The sequence below is a fragment of the Staurois parvus genome, unplaced genomic scaffold, assembly GCF_062004578.1.
Source record: "Staurois parvus isolate SC_StPar_1 unplaced genomic scaffold, SC_StPar_1.0 ptg000334l, whole genome shotgun sequence".
Lineage (NCBI taxonomy): Eukaryota > Metazoa > Chordata > Amphibia > Anura > Ranidae > Staurois > Staurois parvus.
In genome coordinates, this window is record NW_028318130.1 from 8,293,193 (window position 1) to 8,315,206 (window position 22,014).

The following is a 22,014-nucleotide window of genomic DNA, read 5'->3' on the forward strand; positions in this document are numbered from 1 at the left end:
CTTTCTTCTGGAATGCAAAGTGAGCACTGTTTTCCTAAAAGGATCTCTTGTTAGGCTCAGTTATAATGAAACTGTCCTCAAAATTCATCAGTTTATTAAAGAACATACCGTGCACCTCAGTGACTACATTTACTTTCATTTACATGATGTGCATCAAAGTTACTGTGGCTTTTTTATAGGAAACATAGTGAAATAATAAACTTAATTTTATTTCCTATAGAAAAAAGGAACAAGTAAAGGCAAAAAACCAATTACATTAACCAATCTTAAAGTGGTTGTAAAGGCTGAAGGTTTTTTTACCTTTATGCATTCTATGCATGAAGGTAAAAAACCTTTTGTGTGCAGCAATGCCCCCAGCCCCCTCAATACTTACCTGAGCCTCATCGCAATCCAGCGATGTGAACAACAGCCTTGGCTGTCCCGGGTCTCTGCCTCCTCATTGACTGAGACAACAAGCGGGAGCCATCAGCTCCTGCTGCTGTCAATTACAGCCAGTCAGCCAATGAGGAGAGGGGGTGGGACCAGGCCATGACTCCATGTGTGAATGGACACACGGAACAGAGGGTGCCCCCATAGCAAGCTGCTTAGTGTGGGGGAACCCAACAGGAGGGAGGGGCCAGGAGGGCCTGAGGGGGACTCAAGAAGAGGAGGATCCAGGCTGCTTTGTGCAAAACCACTGCACACAGTAGGTAAGTATAGACATGTTTGTTATTTTCCAAAAAGAAAAACGAACCTTTAGAATCGCTTTAAAACCTTTGGTATTCTCCAAATATTTTGCTACTAAAGAAATGACAGCTTTGTCCAGGCTTATTACTGATTCAGTTTGTATCTTAACAACTCTTCTCTATATTTGTATATCCAGTGCTTGGTCATGCTTGCAATTTCGCAAGGAATTGTCCATAGACATTTTAGGCATGATCTCATTACCATTCATGTTTGGTTGATCTTATAAAACATCTATTTGCCCACAGAAAAGAAGATGAGAGCTAGCCAGGTACTTTGTGCCAGCCTAAAAATGTCCAAAAACTTCCAATCCTATTCCCCATTTTTCCTAAGGCCCAATATTCAGAGGTGTTTGTGGAATCCACAGATACAAGGATTCCTGCCATATTGGTCAAAGATTATATCATGTCTATGGTACAGGATACAATGAAAGTTACCACACAAACTCCATTTACGTTTATACAGTTTTACATATTATACATGTAAGGCGTTTACATTTTTCTAAGCAATATTATAGATTTAAAACACCAGCAGATGCTGCCATATTTTTTCAAAATCCCTGTCATATTGACTACAAGTCTGGTAAATATTAAAGCGGAACTATAATCAAGATTAAGAACGAAAAATGTTTAGCCACAGGTAGCAATACTTTTAATCATCCAACTAATTTCTCTTGATTTCCTTTTTGTATGCTATGTGCTCCCAAAACCTCCCTGAAGCCAGATGCCACTCCCCTCTTTGAATGGTTGCTCCTCTTCACTTCCAGGAAAATTACACCTGCTCATATGAATTCCTGTGCACGCATAAGTGCTCATCTTTCTTGAGTGACAGCATTGCCATGGAAACACAGTATGGTGGCAGCCAGCAAACATTGTAAAGTAAAGCTCTCTCTAGCTGCTTTCACCTAAACACAGCATTAGCCATTTTTAACCTGCATATCTATTAAAACAGGACCTTCTCTGTGAGTGCAGAACCACATGTTTCACACGATCTATGATGCTGCTTTTGGTGTATCTAACATAAGCAAAGAAATGTAAACTCCTCATTTCGGCACATCACTAGTACTGAGAATGAAGAGCTTGAGGCACATGCACATTGCAATATTAACTGTTAGCACAACTAAACAATGGACTCTAGGATTCTTCAAGGGTGGAAATAAAACGATGCAAGAAAGTATATTGAGATGGTCCATTTAATGGAAATACCATCTGGTGGGAAAAGGTCTGCTTCAAGATCTTTAATGTAGCAATATGCACTACCAAACTAGAAACCTTGGGATTTTATTAAGAGTTCGGAAAATCCTTTGTGATTATTAGTGTCCATTTTGAATTCAATCCCAATAAAATATTCCCTGCCAAAATGGTATAACTCCACCTATGACTATCCTAGCCCCATCTAATTTCAGGTGAAGGCTTGTCTCTACAACGTATTCAAGAAATATGGAATAGTTAGCTAATATATACTGCTATTAAAGTGGAAATAAACCTTATCCTTTTCAGCCAAGGAAGCTGTCATCTTAGCCCTGATCTGCCATGGTGCTGCACATGTGATCAGTTATGACACCAACCATTTTATGGTTTGACAGTTTGGTTGAGGATACAAGCAAATATGACAGCAATCCCAGCATGCTGGGAATGTAACTGTTTTTTTAAACTGTTGGTTTAGTTCCGCTTTACATCTCTTATTCATTAACATAAAAAAGGCAAAGTACAATATCCCAATAACATCCAACGACAATTCATATTTCCGTGTTGTTACCACAGTGAACTGAGTTCTGATTGGTTGCTACAGATTAAATTTTTTTGCATACCATTACTTATCTTTGTACTGTTTATTAAATAAGCCATTTATATGCAATAGTGCAAAGCTGGTAAACTGTTCCTGAACTATTCTTTAACTAGTCTCAGACATCCTTGCCTGACTTTTTTTTAGGTAAAAAGCAAACAAAGACTGCCTTACATTTTGAAACCAAAGGAAAAATTCAATACATCCCCAAATTCTTTGTAGCTATGCATATCTTCCCTTTAACAGCATCCCAAGTCAAACACATGGTGAAAATCACATGTTTAAAAATAAAATTAAATTGGATTCATGTACTGAATTCTAATTGGCTATGACAAGTGAAAGCCCAAGATTCCTAAAACATGAATATATTATACCACAATATTACACTAGATAGAGGTGAATGAGCCCAGATGTGTTATTCTGTTTGCATTATCACTTCATAATAGAAATATGCAATGCTACATATGTGGTGACATGAACACTGGTAAAATACATTATTTAAGTACATTGTCAGTGATTGTTTCAGTATGTTGAAAAAAGACAGTTTGGAATTTATTTGTCTGAAAATAGTTTTATTGTCTGGAAAACAATTGTTTAAAAAATTAACCCTAACTAGGAGCCAGGATTTAGCTGACACACTGAAACATAGTAGTTTAAAATGATCAAAAAGCTACAGTGATTACACATGGTAAAAAATGCAGGTGACTATTACACCATTACAGGTGCACTCCATACAGCATGATTATCTTAGGAAGAAGGGTGTTGCAATGATCACAACAGACAATACCCTTGTTATCTGATTCAACACAGGAGACATCATCAGCACACAAAATCACTCATACTGAGCAAATTATTCATCACATATCAATAAAGCAATGGTATGGAGCCGCTATGGACTCCAAAACATAGTATGCCTGATGAAGAAGTTTATAGTAACTCCAAAACACTGCTTTTTTCTAAGATGAAGGTGAAATTTTATGTTTATAGGTGAAAATATATAGCACTAGCAGACCAATATTGGATGTAAAAGTTGATTGGAAGGCCATGAAAGCCTCTTCAGATTGTTATTGTTTCCTGAATGAATAATCTAATATACGTATAAACTTAACTCTAAAGGTATTATACATGAATCTCAATATGTAATTGATAAAATCCACTCAGTAAAAAAACTCTCATTAATGTTAGGTAAAAGTTTGTAATTATCCACAAATATTCAGATAGCTGTCCGTTTCTTCAATCACACTCATGAACCCGCTCACCAGGGGTTCCCACAATTTGAAAATTACTCACCTTTCCTATATCCTTCTATTACAGAAAGGGTATAGCAACTAACAAAGTTCATGCAAAGCTCCAATCATGGTAGGAAATTCCAAACAAGAGCAACAGACCACTCAACAAAACATCATCATGTCAACTAGAAAACAAGCAAGGCAAATCGTGGTGTAACTTGTTTACTTTGACCATTGCAGGAAATTCCAAACTTCATAAAGGTACCAGACCTCTCAAAAAAAATCACTGTATCAACTTGCAAACAAGCAAGACAAATCATTGCAAAACCTGTTTATATACAATTTTAAAAAATATAAATTATTTCTCCTTCAATGAGTAAGAGCTTCATATCACTAACGGCTAATGGTGTTAAACTTTTTCTCTCTTCGCAGTAACCAGCCTATCTTCACACATTTGATACTTCATACAGACTTCTGTGTACTTTAAATTGGTTTTGCATTCTCTCAGAAGTCTATGGAAATGCAAAACCTGCTTTAAGCAGGACAACTGCAGGTCAGAAGGTGGTCAAATGCATCTGTTAATGAATTCTCAATGATCTCAGAAGCATCCCAAACTATTGTCAAATGGATGCTATTCAAACAAACCCAAAACTTATTGGCTCTGGGCACTTAGAAACATCACTTTCTGGGAAATTCTTTTACGCCAAACCTTTTTTACTTGGGCTACAATATTGTGATAATATGCAAAAAACCTTATATGAGATGATTAATTGTTCTGATAATGGAGAAATAAGGTGTGTTCAATGCTACTGTATACTGGGGAATGTACCTATGTGCCTTTGCCAGCTACATGCATGTACCTGCTGAGCCTAACCGTAAATCCAACCTTGTCTCTCAATATCAAAGGTCACACTGGGTAAAGATTGAATGTCTATCACTACATTTAAATCAGGGAAGGCATATGTTTTAATGGAAAAGCCTGTTTTTTTACAGCCAATACCTATTTATATACAGTCAGGTCCATAAATATTGGGACATCGACACAATTCTAACATTTTTGGCTCTATACACCACCACAATGGATTTGAAATGAAACAAACAAGATGTGCTTTAACTGCAGACTGTCAGCTTTAATTTGAGGGTATTTACATCCAAATCAGGTGAACGGTGTAGGAATTACAACAGTTTGCATATGTGCCTCCCACTTGTTAAGGGACCAAAAGTAATGGGACAGAGTAATAATCATAAAGCAAACTTTCACTATTTAATACTTGGTTGCAAATCCTTTGCAGTCAATTACAGCCTGAAGTCTGGAATGCATAGACATCACCAGACGCTGGGTTTCATCCCTGGTGATGCTCTGCCAGGCCTCTACTGCAACTGTCTTCAGTTCCTGCTTGTTCTTGGGGCATTTTCCCTTCAGTTTTGTCTTCAGCAAGTGAAATGCATGCTCAATCAGATTTAGGTCAGGTGATTGACTTGGCCATTGCATAACATTCCACTTCTTTCCCTTAAAAAACTCAGCTTTCTATTCTTTTTTCCCCTCTATTTTCACCTGGTGAACTGGCCAGTACCACACCTCCAGTATTATTGAGACACTACTTTGGAGGAATGAGCATAGGACACAGCAGACAGCAGCATTGTCAGTCTGGGGGGACAGGAGTGCTAAATCTATTAGTAGATTTAAATACAAATAAAAAAATTGAAGCCAAACTCCAGCTAACACTTTGTAATCAGTTACAGCAAACATTTTTTTTCCCTTTGGGATGAAGGTTTTACATGAATAAATAAAAGCTAATAATTTTAATCACCCCTGCCAGTGTTAAATGGATGGTCTTATCCAAGTTAGCTGATACATTCTGCTGGACAGCCTGAACAAAACAGCAGAAGTGCTAGCTGAATTACCAGATGAATATAGAAGACAAAATATAGAAGACAAAAATCCTAAAAAAGGAAACTAATACAGCCATCACATCTAAGAATTGGTAAGCTGCAATATAATAAATGTTTGCTTTTGGGATTAATACAACTTTAAGTCTATGGCCAGCTTTAGATAAGCCTGGGATGTCTGTAAACTAAAAGGAAGCATGGAACAACAGGCTCTCTAGTCACTGTGGTTTCATAACTCATAAGGGACCTGGATTGGGCAATGGTTTCCGCCAAGTTGGACCAAGTCCTGTCCTGCTTCTTTTATGGATAGGGTGTTTACATACCTATCTTGTGGGAGAGACTCTGTCATTTTGTGTCACTGTTAGTCCTGGGCATAGGACCATCTTTAGAATAATATCCACTCATGATGTTCTCTTCCTATTGAGTTCTTCATTAAAACCGCTCACCAGTCCAGCCGTGCAGAGTGTCCTGTTTCTCTCGGCCATAGGTCACAAGCCCACATGGTGTTGGCAAGGGGTGACCTGTTCCTATACCCTTACCCAACCAAATTGATGAGAGGCATGGAGGAGTTCAGCCATGAGGAAAGATTAGAGGAACTGAATGTATTCTCTCTTGAGAAAAGGAGATTAAGGGAGGATATGATCAACATGTATAAATACATAAGTGGTCCATATAGTGGACTTGGTGTACAGTTATTCACTGTAAGGCCATCACAGAACACAAATGGATACTCTTTACATCTGGAGGAAAAGAGATTTAATCTTCAAATACAGAAAGGCTTCTTGATAGTAACAGCTGTGTAAATGTAGAATATACCTGTACTCCCTTAAGAGCTGGTTCTGGCCAGCTCAGTAGATTGTTTTAAAATAGAATTTAAAAATAAATTATTTCCTAAATGCACATAATATAACTGCATTTATAGGTAAAGTCGATCCAGGGAATATTCAATTGCATCTAGGGGATCAGGAAGGATTTTCTTCCCCCGCTGGAGCAAATTGGACCATGCTTTATTTGGGTTTTTTGCCTTCCTGTGGATCAGCTGGAGGATAGGATAGTGTATAGTGAGGTTTTCTATTTGTGTGTATTGTGGGGGTTTATTTCTCCATTGGTTGAACTGGATGGACTGTGTTTTGTTCAACTAAATTATCTATGTACTGTAAGTATGTACAGTAACTATGTTACCTTGACTACATCATAGTGCTTTGACTGTATTGGGGAATAGTAAATTGTCAGGGCATGGCTATTAGGTCTAGATTAGAACACTGGCTGTGCAGTTTTACAAATATTTTGACAGGTAAGGCAGTTCACACATAGATATTTCAACTCTTTTCTTAGCTGTTTGCACACCCTTACATTTTAGGCCATAGGCATTACAGATTCAGAAGATTAATCTGCAAATTTTCAACACATCCCAGATCTCTTTGGAATTGCTCTGACAGAGATTAGAAAGTCTGGAAAGCAACAGCCAGTAGTTTTTCTGGGCAGTAAAAGACCAATTTGTAATGTAATATTATGAAATAATAATACATATAGATTTTTCACTAACATACACAAACACATGTTGAAGCCACCAACATTCTACTTTGGTGATTCAGCTATGGTGGTCCTATACTAAGCTATCCGTATGTCAAGAGTGTTACATGTATTTATGGGTTAGCTAATCACTTACAGGGCCATTCATGTTGTTTCAGTGGATATCTGCACATGCCTTAATTGCGATGTTTTTTGTGTTAAAGTGTGTTACATTAAGGAAGTCTATTCATTTTAAATGGGCTGTCAACGTAACACATAAAATGCACCTGCACCATGGTACCAAGCATTACCCCATTGCACATATGTGAATGCATCCTTAAAAAGCTACAGTACATGTATGTGCTGCACAAGTTCTAGGGCTTGCCCCTTTCGAACATGTGAGAAGATTACTGCTAATGAAATCCACAGAGCCCCTGCTTTTTAGGTGACTTCATATTGTCATATATTGGTTACCCTAAGATATACGGTTACTTTCAAAACAAGGTTTACAAAGAGGAACTATATTTAAGAAAAGTTCCACAGGAGGTTTAGAGTAGGGAGCGGTTAAAACTCATGTCGGTTTTTTGCCAATTTCTATTGGGGAGATCAAGGATGGGTGGGGCAGGATGGGCAGCTACCCCAGGCACAGCATTTTGTTTTATGTGATGTGCAGGGACGCAGTTTGAGCATCACTGAGGCTATTCTTTGACTTGTTAAAATCTAGTCCTGGTGTTCAATGAGCGGCCTGCTGCATCTGCCCCACCTGTTGGCCACCTTGCAGAGAGGCAGTGAGGTGCCATGTGCTAGGATGCTCTAAGCAATATCACACCTCCTGACAGAGAAGTATAGTCCTGGCTGGACGCTGGGCTCAGGGAATGCGATCTAAGAGAGAAGGTAAATAAACACTGCTGTACTAATCACCAGTGTGTGTGTGTGTTGGGGCTATTAAACACTGCTGCTGACCACCAATGTATATGTAAAGATAGGGGAGATTACCAGCACTGCCACTGACAACCAATGCAGGAGAAGGTGAATTAACTAACACTCCCACTGACCACCAATGTGGTGGTGGGATAAATAACACTGCAACTGACCATCAATGCAGGAAGAGGGACAAAGGGCACAAATTCCATTAAAACTAATTGTCAAACCCATTGTCCTTTCTGCTGTTAAAGAAAGTCTCTGATATGCTGTGTTGAAGAAGCCTGCTTGCACGTTCCCACCAATACAGTGCTGCTAATTCAAAAAGATAAACATGCTGCACAGTAGAGTTTAAAACGCGGAAGTCCAAGACCTGTAAAGTCCTCTAAGAGGTTTTTCAGAAACAGTAAGCTTGGTGGCTTATGTGGTCTGGTCTCAGGTCTGGATTGTGTCAATTTGGTTTGATCTGAGGTTTGAAGGTGCATGTAGGCTGATCTTAGGTATGAACTTGCTGGAAGTGGAGCTGAGGTCTCAGGGAGCAGGCACTGGGGGTGATCTGAGATCAGGAACTTGGAATGATCTAAGGACTGAATAAACAGGCACTGGGACTGATCTGAGGTGTGAAGGTGCATGAACTGGAAATTATTTAAGGTCTGAAGTAGCAGGTGCATTTGATCTAAGGTCTGAAGATGCAGAAATTGGGGCTGATCTGAGATCCGAAGGAACAAGAATAGTGTTGATCTGAAAACTGAAAGTTCAGGAATTTTGGCTGATCTGAGGTATGAAGGTGTATGAATTTGGTTTGATCTGAGTATTTAAGGCATGGAAATTGGGACTGATCTGAAAAAATTTATCTTGTCATTAGCAGTATCAGTGCAAAAACTGAAAACAAACCATACAACTACAGTATGGTTTTGCTCATTGGCATGCTGGTTATCTGATGCTTGTAAATTGACACATGTGGACAAGGTTGGTGACCCTTGACTGCAGCAGAAGAAGCAAAATTATTGCTCAACGTTAGTAACAGCTTTTATTTATAAGGTAAGTGAGCTGTAAATTAGCTACTTGTGGTGCAGGGGGGGTGATCTGTGATGATTGCAGGTATTGTGGATTGCAGTAAGCAGGGGCAGACTGACAACTCATGGGGCCCCTGGGCAATAGGGGATCATGGGGCCCCTGTGTCTTCCCCCACACTCAAAACACACACAAAAAAAAACTATGAAAGGTACCACGGGCATCTCATGGGGCCCCCTACTGACCCCCGGGCCCTCGGGCAGTGCCAGAGTTCCCAAATGGTCAGTCCACCCCTGGCAGTAAGCTAAGGGCACCTATACATTTAAACACCTATCTGTATTCACACCTACACTGATCTGAAGCCTATATAGATCACATAGTGGGACCTCCTTGTCCCTTTCTCTGGTGGGTCCTAGTGTCTCAGTCTACCCCTGAAAGAAGGGGGGGGGGTGTTAACAGCCACTGAACTACCAGGTTTTAATAGCACTGCTACTAACTACCAAGGGGAGGTTATTAAAATGTGTAAGTGAATTTTCCTTTTACTTAATTAAACCTATATATAAAAATATTTTCTTGTCTTGAAAAGACATGGGCTCACAGGGCACGGTTTGGACCTTGTCCAGGCACTGGGGAGATTTCCCTTCACTTCCTGTCCTGTAGACATAACAGAAAGAAATCTCTCATGAGTTAGAGGACCAAGCAGCTGTCACTGAAACTAGTGTCCCCATTAAAACACAGGGATATATATGGATAATGGTCATCAGGATAAATACAGAGGCTAATTATCTGCAGAAAGGACACAGACAGCCATAAAACCTGACAGTGGTTCTAACCTCTCAGTCTATCTAAAACGAAAAATAAAAAGAGTTTTAGATCAACGTTTACCTTAGATATACACCTAACAGATCATGTGGCTTGATACTTACAACTATTGCAATCTGTCACAGTCCTGGAAGCTTATATACTAATTCAAACTTTCTGAGCAGGGGCCAAAAGAAGTGGTTACAAAATGACCCCATTAATGAGCAGATGTTGGTCATTATATGATTATATTTTCCATCCTAGCCTTTTGATATCCAAGAGGATTTTTATCTGGAAAGATAGATATTCCACCCTATAAATATGCCAACTGTCAGTAGGATTAGTTCTAAAACCATATAATTTGTCTGGAAAAGTGCCCATCTACTTTCACTTTGAACATTTATATCAATGTCTTATACAGCAAGTAAAAGTACATGATTGAGCAATGGATGCTTGCAAATTACTAACCGGTTTATCTTGCTCACAGTCCATCAAGCTTAAAAGAGAAGTATGGGATACACTAAAAAAAAGAAAAACAAACAAGCCTTCACTTCTGATGCTGCAGCTGTACCCTGCCTGCTCTAAGACCGAGAACTGAGTGACCACATGACCAGTGATCACTCAGATTTCACTGAGCAGAAAGCGTGCTCTACCACTCCGGCACTCACTGGAGCATCGGGCTGTGGAGGGGCTGAGAGTGGCTTGCTCAGGCTCTAAGCTGCACCACTGTGAGGCTGAGCTAGTTGGGTGTCAGGAATCTGGAAGGATCAAGACAAAACATTTTTTCCCCATTTTGGATAGAGTTACAGAAGGGTATAACCTCTGTCAGGATTTTTTGCCAACTCTGTCTCTTTATGGAGATTTAGACTCTGCTTAAAATACACATAATGTTTGGGGTTTCTAAGTCATTTTCTAGTAAAAAAAAATGAAGATTTTACATGTATGAGAGAAATGTCAGGATTGGTCTAGAAATAGTTAAAATAACTCTTCTATCTTATTTTAGTGCACCCAATATGTCACTGCAACATAACCACACCACACTGCAATGAAACTGTCATTACAGCAAATTAAATAAGAGTCACAAGAACAAATTGCACTATAGCAGCAAATAACAACTGACAATTTATCAGCTTGTAAGAATATACATTGTACATGATCACATTATATCACCCAGTAATAACATAAATTGTGACAACATATTTTATCACCCAGAAAAAACACATTATGCTGCTAAAGTTATTTATATTAACTCATATCTAGTTGTTATTGCACTAGTGATAGAAAAATATACCATTAGTGAGTCACCTATACTTTAAATGTGCTCCTATCAGTAATGTTAAGTCAAAATGTATAAAACACTAAACAATGAAAAAGTCTTTTGATGACAAAATCCTGATTATCATGAACAGCTGTGTCCACAATAATCCTTCATGTGTGTAGTGAAATACAGACTCTCATGCCCACCAGCACAAAAAACACACTTCTCCTTACATAATAGTTAGACCTCAGATTATAGGTGGTCTAACAGAGCATGATGCTGAACATATATTGCTTGTGATATCTTAGATGGAAAAGAGGTGTCACAGATTTTGGTATCTCTTCTCCTCTCTTCCTCCCTTATTGTGATCCGCTGTGTACACAGACAAAAAGGATAATACTCCAGATAGTGTGATAATGTACAAATGATTTCTTAAAGTAAATAAAAAAAACACTTACAAACTTCAAAGACAAATGAGCATGTAAGTTATAAATGACGGTGGTGCCTGCTCAAGACAGGAGTGAGTGACGTCAGCACAATCCCCACCCAGTCCCTAACTAAAAACAATAATTGGTCATTACTTAGCCTAGGGGTGAACTACAGGGGTTGCAAGCCTCATGCTCCAGGGGATCCGTGCAGCTTCCGCCTACACCTGGACAGGAGGGGCAGCATGTAGAGGAACCTATGCCCTCCATGTTCTTCTCCTCCTCTCCTCTCCCTCCCACAGGCATTCAGCAGCTGAAGGAGCATAATGAAGGGCATTGATTCTTCTATATGCCACCCCTCTTGTCCAGCTACCTTCTGCTGCCTGCCGGCCCTTCTGCTCTCTTCTGGCTCCCCTGTTATCTTTCCCTGGCTCCGGCCCTGTCCACCCCCCCCCCCCCAACTCTTCTCAGGTCCCTCCTGTGCTCTTCTCTGGTCCTCCCTGGGCTCTTCTTCTCCGCTCCCCCCTGTGCTCTTCTCCAGGCCCCCCTGTGCTGTCTCATGGCCCCCCTCAGTGCTGCCAGGTTCCCCCTCCCCTCTCCCTTTGGCTAATGCTGGCGATATGTCAGGATAGGAGCAGGGAAGGGCTGGTAAATATTTCATATGTCATAAAATAAAAAACTTCTAACACCAGTAGTGGAACTACCAGGGTTTCAAAGGTCGTACTTACAACTGGGCCCTGGCATTTCGCCACTGGGTATGGAGGTAAGGGCCCCTAGGCAGGGGCCAGGGGGCCATTCATGGTCTCTTGACCAGGGGCCCTGAAGGTTCTAGTTACACCTCTGATTGAGCCACCAGCATCCTCTCTAATGTGGTGCCCCTTCATATAAAGCTACTGTTAGATCTCCCCTCTTTCATAGGAAATTACACTGCAGGTCAATAAAAATGTGCTGTTACATTGGCAGTCAAGTAATTGCATCTGTTAGATTGTTTGCGTAATTGCCCTCATTATATTGGCAGTCAGTATAAACTTCCCTGTTATATAGGAGGTCAGTATTCATTTCCCTGTTATGTTGGTAGTTGCAGTGGGAAAAGGGCCTTGTTACACTGGTGCTCAATGTACACCCACTCATTTGAATTCAGTGGCAGAAGAACCTAGTACCGTGGTATCTTTGGGTGAAGGGCCCCTAATGATTGGTGTCAATGGGAAATAGTCCCCCATGCATTTGGTCAGTGGTTATTTTCCTGAAACATGAGCTGCTCTGGGCAGGCTGATTCCTGCACCCTTTGCAGTGGAACTATGAAGTTTTAGGGTCCATTAAAGACAGGAGTTGCCCATGTGATGGGCTTCAGGACCTCAGAGGTCCCTTTATACCTGAAAAGGCTGATATGTTTGCCACTGCAGCAAAGATTTTTGAAGAACTGATTGTAGACTCTGCTGTGTGCTGATAGGGACTGTTATAATAGAAAAAAAAACATCTGGGAAAAGTCAAGACATAAGAGGGGAATGGCATCTCTGTGGTGGCTCTAAATTAAAACTGCAGCCATAGAGTTTATTATTAGGACAGGTAGTGTTAAAACCTGTTAGTGATTGCATCCCTTTGCTACCCTGGTTTTTACAGAATATGGATATCTGCATCAAGAACTTGGAGTGTCATCATTCTGGCATGAGTATGGTCTACATGGAATGTAGCATCAAATTCAAACTGATGTCAAACCAATGTCACCAACTAAAGTCCAAAGCCCGTCCACACAGGTTCTATACCTTGCAATGGGGCACTTGTTCAGGTAACAACTGTCTTAAAGGGGAATTCCCTTCACTTTGTGGAGATTTCCTCATACTTCCTGCTGTGTCTTGATGTGTAGGAATATGCCAAACTTAAATACAAAATGGACAGAAGTTTTGAACCATTTCCTACTCTATCAAAAACTAAACATACACTTTAAGAGACAACCATTGACAGTGTCTTAACCAGATGTGGGTGTGGGTTTCCCTGCACTATGAAAATGTTATAGGTCTAGCATCACATCTACAGCCAGATTAATATGCCATCTAGCACTTTATGAATAGGGCTGCTTCTATTTGACATATTTGCTATACAAAGTTGTGAACTGCTAGCCAATCATGAAGTTATTATTGATTCCATACCGACAAATGTAAAAACTTCTGATTTGGGGTAATGAGATTTGTATAAAGCCCAAGATTTCTTTTGTGTTCACTTCAACATTTTATAAAAAGTAATATATACAGCTTTCAAATAGAATAGTAGAATGCAATGCCAGAGGTAAGGTGGATAAAAAGCAACAGCAATGTCTATTGAAATGAGAGGAGTATTTCTATTTCTTGTGTAGAGAGTGGGGGAGATGCCTACAAATCACTAGAGAGAGCTAGATAGATGATATGGAAGTGGAAGCAACTAAGTGAAGAGCTTTGAAGATAAAAAAAGACTTTATAAGTGATAAACTGCTTAACTATTAGCTACAAAAGAGTTCATACAGCAAATAGAAGAGATAGAGTGTATAATGTTAAAAAAATATTATAGTGTATCTTCAGTATTTTAATGTATCTATGGAGTTAGTATTGCAGTACCTGAACTAAAGTACAAGGGCTGATTATGTGGTAGCCCCCCCCCCTTCTTTCTGATTAGAAAAATGTAAAATAAAAAATAAAAAAAAATTCATGCCCTGGATTTTGAAAGTCTTTTCTTTAGTGAGGATGATTTCATTGGGTCTTAATGATCCCAAATTCCACAAAAAAGTGCTCTTGTAAGGTACAGTGATAAGGAATCTTTTGTGGGATTTGGGATCCACAACTTTCCCAAGATAGCTCTTTAAGACTCAGTGATGAGCCAGCAATATGAAGCAGGATGCAGCCGAAACCTGAGGAGTGAGGTAAGTATTTTTATCTTTTTCTTTCTATCTTTTTGTCTTTTCAATTTTACTTTCTTTGATGCTTTAATCTAATGTTTTGTAATCAGGGGACGGAGGATGATGGTACTAATGAAATGGACTTTGTAATTAAGCGCATGATCCGCTTTAAAGTAAAATCCTTTCCCAATGGGTAAATTCAAATACTCGCTGTTTATTTTTTTTTACCTATTTAAGTCTAGTTCTGGTAAACCCATTTTGTGATTTACACACAGCTCTGAGCACCACACAGCAACATGGGTGGCACACTTACTTCCTGATACAGCTTTGTGTATTCCTTTACCATCTCTCCATATCTAGATCTATCACTGGACAATTAATTAGCATAAGAGATCAACCTGACTAGCCTGTGACAAGAATGGATGGAAAAGAATGATAAATCCTATGGCATGTAAAACAATAAACATATGGGTGTGACAATTTAATTACTGGAATGCCCGTGGCACAGAGCCATTCGCGCTCAAGCATGTCCTGACATGTTCTAACTTGCACTCACCTGGGTTGCAGACCAGTTGACTGGAAACTGAGTGACAAGAATCTGGAGCAGCGAATTAACATCATACCAAGTTTTGTCTGAAAATTGGCAAAAGTGCATGTGAAACTTTAGCTCTGTTACAAAAGGCTTAGGATGAACCGTCCACAAAGAAATGTTTTTGAATGGCAAAGGGAGTTTACAGAGGGGCGGGAAGATATCCATAATGATGCAAGAACATGGTACAACGGTCAACCCACATTTTTACATGGAAATTCTGAAAAGGTTACCAGAATCTGGAGGAAAAGACCATATCTCTGGCCGGATAAATGGATTCTTCACCATGACAATGCTCCTGCACGTGATATTTTAAGTGTTGGCGAGTTCATGGCCCAGAAATCCATTCGGAAACTTGACCAACCTCCTTATTCCATTGCCTTCAAACTTAGAAAAAAGGACACAGATTTGACAACATTCTGGACATCCAGTGTGTCGGGACAAAGACACTGTGCAGTTTTCCAGAAAATGAATTCTAGGTACATTTCCAGCAGTGGCACAGTCGCTTCACAAGGGGAATTCTTTGAAGGTGACAACAGCGTCTAGTGTATAGGTAAGCAAACATTTTTTTCCATTTCGGGCATTAAATTATCACACCTCGTATGTGAACTGACTATTTAGTGACTTGCTTGGAAATCCACTTGAACATGATTTTTGATTTGTCATTTTCACAAGCTTTCTCTGACAGTAGAGGGAACTTTCAAGTATTCTGTGCAATTACTCTTGAGGGGTAAGGTATTAGCCAGACAGAGACTATTGAGTTTACAACAAGTCAGTTATTATACATTGAGAGAAGTGGCAGAAAGCGCAGCTATTGTGTAACACTGCAATTATAACCTGACTATGTAAAACGTAAATATGGCGGCCACCATGTGCAGCTATAATTACTAATTATACAAAGAAACAATCCTTTTAAACATGTACACATAATGATTAATAACAAGAACAGATAACAGAAATTAAAAATCTGCAAGCAGTTTGTAAAAGTTGCCTGAGATTTATAATAAGTGAAAATATAAATTAATCCAAATTTAATAGGGTAAACAGCAATGTGTCAAATTCTGTGTCCCATATCAGTCAATCAATATTCCCATTTTTACTAATTGGATATCTAATCTGGCTAGAATGATATGCAATTATTTGCTCATCACCATTACTAATAATTTATGGTACACTCCAGTCAAATTTAAAAAAAAACAAATGCCAGTGGTGAACATATCTATTCAGACCTTCTACTTATAGCTAGTGAAGCTGGATGGCTCTATGCCAACACACTGCTTAAGATCCCCTCCCCAGAGGTATTCTGTAGACATTCCAGCTACGGCCACTGTTTTGTTTAAGGCATATTATTATTATTATTATTATGTATGATTTATATAGCGCCAACAGTTTGTGAAGTGTTTTACAAATACTGTATGTAAACTCTCATCTTGTAAAACAACCCGTTCATTTAAAAATAGAAATGAAAGGTGAAACAATTGTGTATAAATATCAAACCAACATTATAAACACTGTTTTTTCACTTTTTTGTAAGTGGTTACATTCCCTGTTCTCAGCTGCAAAAGAGCTAGGGGAGGAGAAACAGCAGTACACTGCATTGATCCATGCAGTGAATGGTTGCGTGGGCAGGGGTGGAGGAGAGAATTCAAGACAAGTCTGGCCATTGGAGGAGAGGAGACTGAGTGCCCAGCACAGCTAGAGAACTGACCACACTGTGCTTTCCTGCTTAGTGTGGTCAGTTTTTAACAGTAAAGCAGAGGGACTGGCAGGAACACCAGGGAATTCACACAAAGGAAGGAATACAAAGAGAACAGGATATGTTTTCATACAATTTCATGGTACAGCAGGCACATATCAGGAATATGAAATGTTGAGTTTACACACTCTTTAATCTCCTTGCTGGATTTTTCATTTATGGAAGAAGACGAGATGTAGAATGAGCAGATTCAAGAAAAATAAAAAGTTGGTGAGCAATTCAGCCCATATATTTAATTCAGAGTTCCAATATCACTGACATATCAATTCTGTATAGACATTTTAAACAAGGCAGACTGATGTTAAATGTTATTTTAAATATGGAAGGCCCAGACACACAACTCCCATTGGACTGCACTGGAATGTGTTGCTCAAGCAGACCCAATGCAATGACAAGCTGAAATCCATCTTTCCCATTAGGCATATTTACACCAACACCCTGTGATGATGTGTGCTGCCAACATGCTTGTCAGTATTTAGGTCAATACACGTGAACTCAACCATGTTTAAAATGGAGCTTCAGGCTTCCCCTAAAAAATTTAAAAATTAAAAGTCAGCAGCTACATATCCTATAACTGCTGACTTTTAATATAGAGACACTTGCCTCTCCAGGGATCCAGTGATGTCCTCACCCCAGCCGATTCTTCAATCAGACTAGCAGGGAAGCCTTGTGGCTTCACAGTCGTTTCCCCACTGTGCATGAGCGAGGCGCTGCACTTTGTGAATGGTCCCACAGTCTTTTGGGACCTGTAATATGTCCCAGAAGGCAGCGGGAGAAGGAGGAGGGGCCGAACTTCCGGCTCAGATGCATCTCAGTTGCATCTGACCGGAAGTGGGGGTGGGTACCTGTCAAAACCAGGTACCTGCTCCCCCCCAAAAAGTGCCAAATGTGGCAGTGTAGGGGGGGCAGGATACAAACAAGTGGAACTTCCCCTTTTGGTGAAGTTCCAGTTTAATGTGTGCTAAATGCAACCCATGTGGTGTGAATACAGCCTAGGTCCAACCAGAAAAGGAAATATCTTGTATGTGAAGCAGATGCTAAGAATCAGATGCTGTATTTTGACAAAACATTCAGCATGTGATGGATTTCTCAGAATGCTGGAAATGAATGACCTCATAATCCTCGCACTCTGTACTCAATCTCTGCCAATGATTGAATTTAAGGCATTGCCGCAAAAAAATCTTTAAATTGTATGGCCAGTCATAGAATCAAGATAATAGCACATTTAAAGTATATATAGGACAACAGTTTTAGGGGAAGCATACTACTGCACTTTTTTTCATATCACTGTATGCAATTCAAGTGTTTTCCAGACACTGGAATGTTAAGGAGGAACCGGCTATTAGAAAGGAGTCTGTATACACACATTGCAAGAGCTTGGATCTGGATTAACATACCAAATTGATTTTGTCACCATGTACTGTTCCCCTTGTCAATTACACTTCTAGTGCATAGATCTCATGACCGAGAAAAGGAGCTCATGTTTAGTTCTTACAGTATGCAAGCCTTGTTTCTGATAAATGCTACTGTATGTATGTATGTATACGGGGAATATGATGCTGCACAGAAAGAGCCTTAATTTTCTTTGTTACATTTAACATATATAAAAATACAATGTATAAACACACAAATAAACCAAAGAAACAAAAAGAAAAGACATGAAAAATGACTGTAAAATAGTAATAATCACCAGCCTATCATACCTATTGCTTGATATCAGATTCCATACAAGCTGTAGTTCATGGAGCTCTATTTCTGTTTGTCATAATACCCTTACCAAATAGTTCTTCTAAGGCCTCATGCACACCGCTGCTCAGAAACATGAGTTCAAGAGCTTTTGGTGTTTTTTTTTGCAAAAGCCCCTAAACTCAACTCAATAAAAGCCTATGTGTCCATGTACACATAGATTTTTATCAGAGTTTAATAGCAGCAGAGTTTAGGGCCAGTTAAACATCCCTCTCCTGAACAAAGAAGAATCGCGTTCAGGAGAGGAATGTTTTGGCCAAAAACACTAAATGTGTTACAAACGCGTCTAAATACTTCTAAACGCGCCTAAGCACTAACTGCGGTTAGCATTTGGGCGTTTATTCATTTCAAAGACAAGTACTCTGGCCAATGAAATGAATAAACGTCCAATCGCTAGATGCAGCTAAATGTGGCTAAACGCAGTACTGCATTTACACGCATTTTTGCCACGTTTAGCGTTTTTCTGCTGCCAGCAGAAAAATGTTCTAGTGTGCATGGAGCCTAAGTGTCGGCATACCTGGTTCAGTGAGTTCTCTATTTTATGAGCAGTAATTGTTCTCCAGAATTTAGGTTTCAGTGGTCTGACACTTTAACTTGGCCAGAGACTGAGTGAAATTTAGATGGTTAAAAGGGGAACGGACACATTTTGATCAGTGTATGGCTGTCCCAGCTTAGCAGACGTCGATTGTTTGATCGACTTCTGTCAAATAGATGAGTTAGAAAACATCTCAATTATTGTCTGTGGCTAGTTGGTTCCAGCCTCTGCTCAATGTATTCTGACAGCAGTGTGAGTCACTATCAGAACACAATATTCCGGTGGGGGGGATTCCTCCATCCATCATGTTTTCATTCAACCTTTTGGCTGAACAAAAAAAAATAACAGTGTACGGTCAACATGAGCATTAGGTGCTGAAGCAGATCTGAGGGTCAGTATAAGGTGGGCCATAGATGGAGCTAAATCCTTTCCTGCAACCACGATTTCCCCATCAACACAGACAGTGCTGAAAGGGGAATTCCCCCCGCTGAGCCACTGTGTTCTTCCAGCGGGGAGGCGGGGGGTGAGGGAAGCTATCCCCCTGGGAGAACACAGTGATTATTGCTAGCGGCTATAACAGGCACTAGCAATAATCGCATGGAATATCCGGCAGGCTGGTTGTACCCAGGTTGATCAATCGATCAACTTGGGTACATTCAACCTGCCCGCACATGGTTTGAATCTTGGCCGACTCCTGTTTATTTTTTTTCACCTCTTTTTTATGTCAATGCTGTAGATCTCCTGTGCCTTTTTTGCTGTTATTTCATGTCTATGTACACTTGCTCTGGGCTGGCTCCATTCCTCTAAGGAGACATCAATTCACTTCCTGCTTTTGAGATGCAACAAAATGACAGTTTTTGCCAGAGTATTTGCCCAAATTAGATGATTCGCCCTCACCTCTTGTTCTTGTGACAACTTTAAAAATTAGGATTTTCTCTATCTAGTGTCTTGTTGACAAAAGTCACCAAGAAAAATACCAGGATGAATCCCCCGAGGTGGAACAAAGACAGCAACCAAGCTGGACAGAGAGTCTAATCCTATTCTAATTTATCAAAAAGTAAACTTTTGCCTTTATCTACACTTTACCACCTCATCTGACAGAGGTGTGGGTGGCCAAGGTACTATGTCATTCTTCTCCATGGACGTGAGTATTGTGGACTCCCAGCTTCTTGAGTAGAAGCTTTTTAAAATAATCAACATTTTAAAGTGTTGCTACACCCAGGACCCTGCATTCACTATATCTGGTCTCCCACAGTACACAGAGCATGGAAGTGCAATTATTTTAGTAAATATAAACTGCTAAATACCTTTTCTCATCAGCAGTTAGAGCAGTCTTGTGACTTCTATCAGTGTTCAGCAGAGCACTGGTTAAAGCTTGTAGGAGGAGTTTTCTTTCTGCTCTAGGAAAATGCAAAACCCTTGACCTCTTTCTGGACAGTGTTGATTGGCTCTGTGCTGATCACATGCACTCTCGGAAAAAAAAAACCTCTCGATATATCAATTCACACTAAACTGAGCATGTGCAAAATGGCTACAGGTTCAGTCTGTCTTATCAGGAGATAAGCTGTGGACATTTGAACAAGAGGAGGAGCAGAGAAGAAAGGATCAAACGGCTTTTTTACACAATGCAGACGATTAACCCCTTAGGTTCCACAATGAGTATAGCAAGCATGCTTTACTGCATATACAGACAGATTTTACTGTTGTGGGTTTAGTAACACTTTAAGTTAAACTAGAAATTTCTTAAGATTACCTAAATGAGAAGCTGGAAGGGCAGTTTGTCATTTCTGTGCCAGAAGAGTTTGTTAAGTACCAATAACTGTTTTCATATGGTTAACACACTTACCCCAGCAGATGGTTAGATGACTGCTACTCCTAGTTAGGAAGCTCTTATGGTTTTTTTCTATGGCAGTGTGATAGTGATTTTCATAAAACAAATTGTTTATATTTTTTACAAAATGCTGAGAACCTTAATATCAAACAGAACCTTTTCCAAAACTTGGAACTGCTTTTCCACATAAGTAACTCTAGTGTGTTTATTATAACAAATTGGGTGAAAGTGGTCAGCATGACACAGAGTAAGCTTGAAATGTACTGCACTGAGCCTCTGCTGCTCTTGTAAGAGCAGTGAACATACAGAATACATCTTCTTTTGCTTTGATCTCCATGAGTCCACAAATCACTGCCAAAGCTAAGGTTCACTCAAACACATTTGATTTTAAATCCAAAACCACTAAGGTTTTCAGGCACCAGCATTAACATTTAACTTCAAAGCTGTATAGGTAATGTGATGGATGTAATCTTAATTTCTTAATTAAATAGAAATGCATTAGAAGCACATTAAAAAGCTTCAGATGGCATGGTCTTTGGAATACAAACATCTATCAAAAAAAGTATTGTATAGCTACTTACTTTATTCTCCTGAAAAAGTAGAAGTCTGGCTGTGATTAAAACTCACCGTTTTGCTGACATATGAGGAGCTAGTGTTCATACAGTGCAATCCTTCGCTGTTGCAGCATCCTCCACATCTGTACAGTGCCACGCATGGAGGTTTAAAGAACGTGTTTGTTGGAGCACCGAATTCCTTCCCCACATCTACACACACTTCACGTGGCATACACTGGGTCTTTCTCCATTCGTTTTCAATACCTAAACAGGTACAAAAAATGTTTAGGTTATTTTATAATGACATATGTATATGCAGTGCTGTGCAAAAGTTTTAGGCAGGTGTACATAATGCTGTAAAGTAGGAATGCTTTCAAATATATAGTTTAATCATATATTTTTATCAATTCACAAAATGCAGAGTAAGTGAACGGAAGAAAAATCTAAATCAAATCAATATTTAGTGTGAGTACCCTTTGGCTTCAACCCAGCATCAATTCTTACACTTGCACACTTTCAGAAAGTCAGGTATTTTGTAGGATTAGAGTCAGGTGTATGATTAACCAAATGTATCAAGCA

The 22,014-nt window shown here is 39.6% G+C and overlaps 1 protein-coding gene across 1 annotated transcript in view; it reads right to left on the bottom strand.

Moving 5' to 3' along the window:
* VEGFC (vascular endothelial growth factor C) overlaps positions 1-22,014 on the bottom strand; it is a 216,249-nt gene that overhangs the window by 28,536 nt on the left and 165,699 nt on the right. Inside the window, exon 3 of the mRNA XM_089684063.1 lies at positions 21,509-21,699. Within this exon, the coding sequence (XP_089540189.1) occupies positions 21,509-21,699 (191 nt within the window). The remainder of the gene's footprint in view (positions 1-21,508; positions 21,700-22,014) is intronic.